Source organism: Indicator indicator, chromosome 2 (assembly GCF_027791375.1).
Source record: "Indicator indicator isolate 239-I01 chromosome 2, UM_Iind_1.1, whole genome shotgun sequence".
Taxonomy (NCBI): Eukaryota; Metazoa; Chordata; class Aves; order Piciformes; family Indicatoridae; genus Indicator; species Indicator indicator.
The window spans coordinates 64,628,737-64,638,535 of record NC_072011.1 but is presented as its reverse complement, the minus strand read 5'-3'; the positions used below and the strand labels follow the sequence as shown (position 1 = coordinate 64,638,535).

General features: G+C 44.8%; 1 protein-coding gene across 1 annotated transcript; it reads left to right on the top strand.

Annotated features, from left to right (window-relative positions):
- The first annotated feature begins 2,524 nt into the window (after positions 1-2,524).
- SDHAF4 (succinate dehydrogenase complex assembly factor 4) lies at positions 2,525-9,547 on the top strand. The gene is made up of 3 exons (XM_054399168.1): positions 2,525-2,582; positions 6,400-6,552; positions 9,377-9,547. The coding sequence occupies exons 1-3, from the start codon at positions 2,543-2,545 to the stop codon at positions 9,484-9,486; spliced, it is 303 nt and encodes a 100-aa protein (XP_054255143.1). The 5' UTR covers positions 2,525-2,542; the 3' UTR covers positions 9,487-9,547.
- Positions 9,548-9,799: the final 252 nt, after the last annotated feature.

Genomic DNA, 9,799 nt, shown 5'->3' with positions numbered 1-9,799 from the left:
GCTCAGTGCAGCCCACATGTGGTCTGATAGCCCCTCAGCACTCATAGGGTCTGTTTGGCATCTCAAAGTCCCAAGAGAATGTGCCATAAGACAGAACGAGTGGCATAATGCCTCCAGCATGCCTTGGAGCATCCTAAGTTCCTATTTACAGACTGTGTGGTACACTTGCAGCTCCTCTCTGAACAACACAGGCATGTGTTGCAGGGCACAGCCCCCCTGCTCCTGCCTGCTTATGCCATTGATGTACCAGACAGAAATACAGACTCCTAGATACATCACTCAATGTTGGATACAGTAGAAGCTAGGAAGTGCTCCACCTTGCCCCTCTTCTGTTTGAATCAGGGCTTTATCTTCCTGTGGTGACAGTGACCTCTCTCCTTGATACAGGTATCCAGCAGCTGCTTCAAAGATTTTGCTGCTGACAAAATGAGAGAGAAAAATTAACGTCTTTGCATGCCTTTAGGAAGCTGCCAGTCTCTTGTCCCCTGAAGGCAGTAAGCTGCTACTGTTGCTTCACAAAGCTCTTGGTGATACTGGTAGGAGGTTACTGCATAAAATCAGGTAGTGTCTACATTAATTCCTCTGTGTTTGAAAATTAAACTTTCTGATTCTAGAGCTCTGGAAATTGCCACTAATTTGGAAAAAAAAAAAAAAGAGCTTATGTTCTACTGTGGGCATCAGCAGGCTGTGCAGCAGAACCAAGAGATTTCACTTTGCTGGAAAGCTTAGTCTGTAACCACAGAACATCCTTTGTACTGATCCAGCCTTATTTGCAAAGCCCTGACCAGGTCTGGTGTTCCTATTACCAACCTTCTGGACATGGTCAGAGAGGAAGAGAGGCCTTTTGGGCAGAATCAGCATGCTTGCTGCCTAGAGCAGTGCTGGCTGTGGTACTTCCCAGATAGTCCTCAAGACCAGCTTACCTTGTTCATCTGAACTGACCTGCTGCAGCATTTGTGATAGCTTCACATCTTTTTCACAGAATCACAGAATGATCTGGGTTGGAAGAGACCTCAAAGGTCATCTAGTCCAACCCCCTCTGCAGTAAGCAGGGACATCCTCAACCAGATCAAGCTGCCCAGAGCCTTGTGGAGCCTCACCTTGAGTATCTCCTGGGATTGGGGGCCCAACGACCTCCCTGGGCAACCTGTTCCAGTGTTTCACTACCTTCATGGTGCAGAACTCTTTCCTAACATCCAATCTAAATCTATTCTTCTCTGGTTTGAAGAACAGGAAAAATAAAATGCAGTGTTAGTTTGAGTCCTCCTCAAGAGGCAAGGGATAAATGATCATGAAACAAAAGGAGAAAAGAGAAAACATTGCATTTAAATCACAAAGTGGATTCCTGTGTTGTATTTACCAGTGCTCAGATTCATTAACTCCTCAGCCACAAAAACCAGAAATACATCACTCAGGAGCTGAAAGTGAAATTTGCATTTTTACAGCTGTACATTAAATGAAGACTAGTTAAAAAAATGTTTTGAAGATTCCCAACTTATTTTGAGGTGGAACAGCTCCTGATTAATTTTACATTGCTATTTCATCCTTACCATTTGAGATGACACTTCAGAGTGATTGTTCATGGACTTTGGATGAAGTCGTTTAGGAGCAGAGCTTACTGTGACTTTGTGTCTGCAGACAGCTGGGTGTAAGTATTTTGAAGGTAAGGATTTCATGATAGTTTTTACTCTACTGAGCAGGATAAGATCTGTGAGGTTTTTCTTCTTGCTGCTTTTGGGTGGAAGAGCTTTTATTTTGCTTGCTTAAACCACCAATATTCCTCTTTGTTCTTGCAGATCCAGAGGCCCAGCATCTTGCTGTTAGAATTAAAAAAAAAAAAATGATGAACCATTATTTTTTTTTCTTTTAATGTTCAATTAAGCATGTTATAAAAAGCTGAGTGGGGAAATGTCACCTAGAAGGCAGTCAGTTACATTTAATCACTTTCAGTGTGTAGGCACTGCCAGAGGTAGTGCATTAAACGCAGCGGAGCATTGCTGCTGCTAATTTACCCATGGAGATTTACTGTCTTCAGCGCTTCAGCTGTGAACACAAAATGCCGTTTTAGACTCCAATTTCTACTGAGCTAAAGCCATCTCCTGCCGTTTAGTGGTTGGGGGCAGTGATTTAGATTCTGGTTTGTGGAAGGAGGAGGTTAGCTGGGGAAGGCTAAAGAACGGCAAAAAGCAAACGGTGCCGTATTCAAAACACTAAGTGGATCTAATTTACCTGGAGTTCCACTCCCAGGGCAGCACTTGTCCCAGGGCAGGTTCCTTATCGCAAGTGGGAAGGGTGACACAGCCTTTAGTTGGTACGGACAAAGCGCTGCGGCCGCAGCCGCTGTCCTGACAGGAGCCGCGTTTCCCACCTCTGCCCTTGAGCGCCCGCGGCCGCGTTCCGTTGGAGGCCGGGCTCAGTTGAGGCCGGACTCGGTTGAAGGCCCGGCTCGCTTGGAGGCCGGGCTCGCCCCGCCCCTGCTCGCCCGCCTCCGCCAGTTGCGGCTGCGCCGCACGCCCTTCATGGGTCTCGGGTCGGCGCGGCCATGGCTCTGCGGCTGCTGGTCAGAGCGCCCAGGGCAGCGAGTAAGAGGAGGGCGGAGAGCGGGAGGGGCCTGGCTTTGCGGTTTGAGGGGCTCCTCAGCTTCTCCTCCCCCTTTGCTCACGCCGGGAGGGGCGGTTGCGGGGTTGCGGTTGGGGTTGCTGAAGGGCGCTCAAGATGGCGGCGGGGGGGCGGGCGGTTGTCTAGCGCGAGGCGTCTCTTAGGGGCGGTGGGAGGGCCGCAGCTGTGTTCCCGCGCTGCCCCCGGCCCCTCGTTTCTCTGCAGCTTTCCTGCTTGCTTTCTTGTTTCTCGTTGTTTTCGTTCTAGACACTAATATTTTTACTGATAGTGCAAACTTGTCACTCTCAAACCTCGCTACTGATTCCAGACGTTCGGGAACACTATATATTAATATTTTCTGATACCAATATTCTGTGTTAGTATTTTTCTAGATATTAATATTTTTCCTGGTATTGCAAACTTACTGTTACTAAACCTTACTATCGATTCCAGAAGTGTGGCCAGCAGGTCAAGGGAGGTGATTCTCCCGCTCTGCTCAGCTCTGGTGAGACCCCACCTGGAGTACTGCATCCAGTTCTGGAGCCTCTGTTACAAGAGGGATCTGGACATGCTGGAAGGTGTCCAGAGAAGGGCCACCAGGATGAGCAGAGGGCTGGAGCTGCTCTGCCATGAGGACAGACTGAAAGAGTTGGGGCTGTTCAGTCTGGAGAAGAGAAGGCTCTGAGGTGACCTTCTTGTGGCCTTCCAGTATCTGAAGGGGGCTACAAGAAAGCTGGGGAGGGACTTTTTAGGCTATCAGGGAGTGACAGGACTGGGGGGAATGGAATAAAGCTGGAAGTGGGGAGATTCAGACTGGACATAAGGAAGAAGTTCTTCCCCATGGGAGTGGTGAGAGCCTGGAATGGGTTGTCCAGGGAGGTGGTTGAGGCTCCATCCCTGGAGGTGTTTAAGGCCAGGCTGGATGAGGCTCTGGCCAGCCTGCTGTAGTGTGAGGTGTCCCTGCCCATGGCAGGGGGGTTGGAACTGGCTGATCCTTGTGGTCCCTTCCAACCCTGACTGATTCTATGATTACATATTCATATTTTCTGGTGTCAATATTCTATATATTAGTATTTTTCTAGGTATTAATATTTTTCCTGACACTGCAGACTTAACAGCTAACAACCCTTATTACTGACTCCAGAAGTTCTGGAACATTATATACTGCTTTCTGAAATCAATTTTCTATATTTCAGTGTTTTTCTAGGTATTAATACTTTTCCTGATACTGCAGACTTACTGCTATCAACCCTTATTACTGAATCCAGAAGTTCTGCAATATTATATATTTTCTGATATTAATATTCTCTATATTAGTATTTTTCTATGTCTTAATATTTTTTTATTATACTGCAAACTTACTGCTATTAAACCTTACTGTTGATTCTAGAAGTTCTGGACTATTACAATAACGTTTCCTGCTATTAATATTCTAGAAACTCATATTTTCTAGGTAATATTTTTTCTGATATTGCAGACCTACTGCCATCAAACCTCATTATTGATTCCAGAAGGTCTGGAATACTCTATATTAATACATTTCTTGCCAATAGTGTTCTCTATATTAATATTTTCTGTTTTTTAACATTTTCTGATAACTGCAGATACGCTATCAAGCCTCACTTGATTCCAGAAATTTTCTTTCTTTACTCTTACTGTTCTCTGTGTGAAAATTCAGGTGCTTTGCTGATAGAGGCTGGAGGACAAATAAAGTTAGCCTGTGGACCACTGCAAGAGACTTGGATATTGTGGATGTTGGCTGTGCAGCAGCTGTAACAGCTTGGAATTATCAACTCCTGTCAAAATTCATCTATAGAATTAATAAACTGCATGACTTTGTCACTTTTCATAAAGGATGAGTCCAAGATCAGTTTGCAGAATGTGGTTTACTGATAGCTGTTCCTCTCATGTTCTTCAGGAGTACTTAATGTTGAACTGAGGCCACCTCTGTGTCAAGAAGACAAGATCTTATCTTGGTCAATAAGATCAAGTATTGCAAACAGGAAAAGGGATTTTGCTTTTGCTGACTGAGATAATCATCTTTGTATCAGTGCCTTAATCTGACTTTTATTTGAACTTGGCTATCAGCTTTGATTTAATTTTTTGGCTACTCTTCCGGCTTGCTGAATGTCAAGATGCTTTGCAGGAGTAGAGAGATCGAATGCACGCAGAAGGATGAGATTCTTCACTGCTGAGGCTCCATTGTGGTGTGCTCAAAGCCAGAAACAAACAAACAAAACCGAAACACCCAAATGATTCTTTTGGGCCATTGGCAACAACTGGCAGGCATCACACAGTTGATGTGGCTGGAGGGCTTGATGTTAGGGTTGTGGTAGTTTAGAATACATGAATATGCTGGTTCTGGGAATACAGCTGGGTTGTTGGCTGGTGAGTCAAATCCATGCTGCTTGAGAAGGTGTCCTGATGCTCTTTAGCAAGGCACAGGAATGGTTCCTTCGAGTGCCTTGCACCCAGGCAGGTACAGGGAGGATTTATGGCTGAATCTTCCTCCTTCAGAAAAGTCAGAGCTGCATTAGGCATGTGTCCACAGCTGAAATGGTTTTAGAGGGTACTTTATGGGCACTGTGGGCATTTTAATCACCTGCAGCAATATCAGGCATTTGGAGAAATCTTCCTAAGGAGCTTTTGACTTGTTTATGACTCTTGAATTACAAGTTGATGTCTCTGCACGCCCATTTTTCTACTACATGAAAGAACTTGAGCATGGATATTAGTAGGTTTTCCTGCATGGAGGACTATATTTGTGTTAAAATGTTAGTAGGGCTTTAAAAGAAAAAAAAAAACAAAACAAAACACTAAGTTTATGCTTTTAATTGAAGCTGAAACATGTCCAGAGAAAGGAATGAGGATGATCAGAGCGCTGGAGCTCCTCTCCTATGAGTACAGGCTGAGAGAGTTGGGGTGGTTCAGTTTGGAGAAGAGAAAGTTCCAAGGAGACCTTATTGTGGCCTTCCAGAATCTGAAGGGGGCTACAAGAAAGCTTTGCTTTTCTGGAAGTTTATCTTCTGCAGCATGGTTTGGATATTGGAACTTGGTCTGTATTTATACCTGGCTCAGCCCAGTTTCCCTTCTGCAGGGCAGCAGTTTGGTTTCCCAGGATAATTGACATTTTCAGCTAGCTAAAGATCTGCTGGCTTAGCCATCTCTAAACTTCCAACCCTGACAATTCTGTGTGATTTGCATGCAGCTATGTAACTGAACTTAAAATGTGCTCAAAGTTTGTCCTGCTGGCTGAATTCTTTTCCCATCATAAGGGAAACCCAACTATTCTCTACCAACATTCTGGAAGAACTGTTACTAAGGGATCAAGGTTTGGTTCTTTAACAAAGTTTGGGAAAGCAGAAGCTTCTGTTTTTCTGCCTCAAAAGCTGCTGGAAATGAGTCAAGAGCTGGAAATCAGCAGGCTTCTTGGGGGAGGTTAGGACTTTTCTCTGGGAAAACAGAATGTCCCAGTCTATGCTAGCATGATTACTATCCAGAGTCTCAAACACAAGAAGGTAACAGTGAAGGTAAGTCTCAGCAGTTTAAAATACACTGTTTATGTGAACTGAGTTATACAACTTTTTTTTTTTTTCCTGCATATGTTTCCAGGGCCAAAAATTTATCTGTGCTGATTTCTTAAGTGTTCATGAGTTGAGTTAAACTAATATTGGGGATCTGGGGTTTTTTTTGTCCTCTGCTGTCTGAAGTGTGGGGTTTCCAGAGGTGCTCTGAGCAGTCACAGTACTACTTGGTGTTAAACTCTCACATGTATGCTGCACCTCTCTGTTTGTTTGGTAGGGGCATCACTGCTTTGCAGCTCTCTGAGGAGCACCAGCTCTAAGACAGGAGGAAGATCTGAATCTGCTAAGCAGCCGCTCAGGAAACCGAAGCTCCCAGTAGGGCGATTTGATGAACCAGAGGAGTCCAGTGTAGAGAGGGAACCCCTGGAAAGTAAGTCATGTTGTACAGAGCTGAAAGCCATGTTTTAAAGGCAAGACTCAGAGCTGGAGGGCTGAGTCAGTTTGAGAGAAGGGGGTGGGCATTCAGCACCCCTCAGCTTCACTTCCAAAGCTTCATGGCTCTCATAAAAATGGCAGGGCAGTGGGCATGAGCTGGAGCCAATGGCATATGAGGGGAAAAGTCTTCAGAACCAAGCTGGTGAATCACTCTTAACAAGTCACCTGAAGAATCTGTGATCCCTCTTGTCATGGAGACAGTAACATTTTCCTGCATGTCCTGACCTAAACCCAGCCTTGCTTTGAGCAGGGCTGGGGCCAGGTATCTGCCATAAACCACTGCACGACTGTGAGAAATGACACTGGTACTGGTCTGTCTTGCAGCTGTAAGTAATGGTCATAATCTCCTGAGGACAACAGCTAACTTTACTATCCAAAAAGCCTGCTCTCTTTCTGACTCATGCTCTGTTTCATGCTTAGCCTTTCTCTTAGCCTTGCAGTGTTGTTTTGAAAAGCACCAACAGGTACTGAATTTGCTGAGCCCCTCTGGGGTGGGGCCCAGGAAGACCTAACAAACTGCTCTTTCTGTTGCCTTCCAGTGGCCTTAGTGGGGCTGCATTTAGAGAAGCTGATGAGACTGAGGCAGACACATCACTGTAGAAGTCACTAAAAATGTGTTTTGTTTTGTTAGGAGAATGACTGAATTTCTTACATTTAATTACCCATCTTAACCAAAAGTTATAGTTATCTTACCATAGTGTGATGTTCTGCTGCTGTTCACCACTTTTGATAACCCATTTTTATTAACTTCAAGGTCTCTAGGACAAGCTTTTTAAATAGATCAATAGATTACTACAAATAGCCAGGTGACAAAAACCACTGAAAAATTCTAGTATCATCTCTGAAAATGGTTGCAGGCAATCTCAGATTGTGACTCACTTGACTACTGACTCAGAGTTGGAGTTACTGTGCAAGCAGCTATTTAATTCTTGCCCTTCTATTCCCAGGAAAAGAAATGTCCTCACTGCTTCATTTTAAAATAAATGCATAATGATTATCTTTTGCCTGTTTTTCTTGAGGTGTTCTGCATATAGATCAATTCTCAAGGTTTCTTTAGGCTTTAAATTTAGCTGCTCCTGGATATTTGAGTCATAACACCAGCAGTAGTTTGTTAGAGTGCTGGCTGCCTGTTGTGTAATGAGGTAACAAGAGTTTCCAGCTGGCTATTTGAATTCCCTAGCTGTGTAGCTATTGTGAGGAATCTTTGCTTCTGCATCCACTGTCAGTGGATCATCAGCAGTGCCTGGAAGTTGGGATAGTGACATCTACACAGCATGAGATATATTTGTGCTCCTCATACTGCCAGAGGTACTCAAATGCTGACATGTCCTACCCTGGTCTGCATGCACTTTGAAACAAGCATCCCAGTGTGTAGCTACATATCCTGTAGCTACAGGAGTCCCCTCCATCACTGTCCTTTTTCTCTGCTCTCCAGGCTTTCTGTTGTCTTCCCTCATTTTAAACTCCACTTCTCACTCATGTTGCTCACAAGGGCTGAGTTAGGGATACAACTGAGAGAGCCCTGAGTTAAGCAAATGTTGGTGTGGCAAGGTGGGGTGTGGGGTACAGGAAGCTTCAGGGAGCCCTGCAGTCTGGTGTAGGATGAGAGAGAGAGCACTCAGCCTAGGGTGGTGCTGTGCCAAAAAGCACTTTGTGGCTGAGTGATGCCAAGTAGGGTGGCCATGGTGCTGCAGAGGTGGCCTGAGTTACTACTCTTTGAGTGGGGCCTCAGAGTAAGGGACCTGTTCTCCAGACCCAGACTTAGTGGGCTTAGATTAAGTTTTAGAGGGTAAAAAAAAATCTAATTTAGTTATCTGGGATCTTACAATATCTTCTGTGACTGTAGTATCTAGTCTGGTGTTGATGAATATCAACATGCTTGCTGCTTCAGCATCCATGAAAATGTGATGTTTTAAAGAGAAGAATAGAATCTTGACTAAAGTTCAAGCTAAAATTAAAGCCTGAGTGCTGAAAATTAGACCCCCTGAGCAAGCATAGAAAGTGACTTGGTGCTTTAGATGTAGTGAAGGTGAGGACAGTATACCTGAAGGACACAAGTTCTCACTGTGAATTCATGAGAAACTGGGGGGCTTTAGTGCCTGTGGGCATGGAGTTGCTTTTTTGTTTGCATAACTGAATATGATGATTTATGTTCCTGGATGTAGTCAAATAAAAAAAGCTCTGAAATTCCTTTTGCCTGACTGTGGGAAATGTTTAGCTCAAGGCTGCCTCAAAAACAAGAAGAAGAGAATCGGGTTTGTATTTGGAAATGAACCTGAGAGGCAAACGTCACAGGTGATGATGGAGAGTTGCAGTTCAGTCTGGAGAAGAGAAGGCTCCCAGGAGACCTTCTTGTTGCCTTCCAGTATCTGAAGGGGGCTATGAGAAAGCTGGGGAGGGACTTCTTAAGGTGTCAGAGAGTGATAGGACTGGGAGGGAATGGATCGAAGCTAGAGGAGGGGAGATTTAGAGTAGATGTTAGGAAGAAGCTCTTTCCCATGAGGGTGGTGAGAGACTGGAACAGGCTGCCCAGGGAGGTGGTGGAAGCCTCATCCCTGGAGGTTTTTAAGGCCAGGCTGGATGTGGCTCTGGGCAACCTGATCTAGTGTGAGGTGTCCCTGCCCATGGCAGCAGGGTTGAAACTGGATGATCCTTGAGGTCCCTTCCAACCCTGACAACTCTGTGGTTCTGTGACATTGTTGCTTTTGTCAGCCTTCTAATGTTGTGGCCTTTTTGATGAACTTTCTCTGTCCTTTTAGAATTCCCTGATGGAATCAATCCTGTTACAAAAGAGAGAGGTGGACCAAAAGGCCCTGAGCCTACGCGGTATGGAGACTGGGAGAGGAAAGGTCGCTGTATAGATTTTTAGTGTGTAAATCTGTCTGTATTGCTGATGAAATGTTTCTAGTTGTTGAACAATAAAATGTACAGAAAAGTCCCACCTTCATTTATTTGGATGTTTTTCCTTCCTGTCATGCTTGTGGTGGGATTTCTGAGAGGTGGTATGTAAAAACCCTGCTGCAACTTGCATTTTGGAGCTTAATGTACTGAAGAACTTCTTCCCAAGATCCAGTCTAAACTGTTCTGCCTTGTCTTGTCTCTGGACACCCTTATGAAAAGTTACTCTCCAGCCCTTCTCTAGGCTCCCTTCAAGTATTGGAAGAGTACTCCAAGGTACCCTG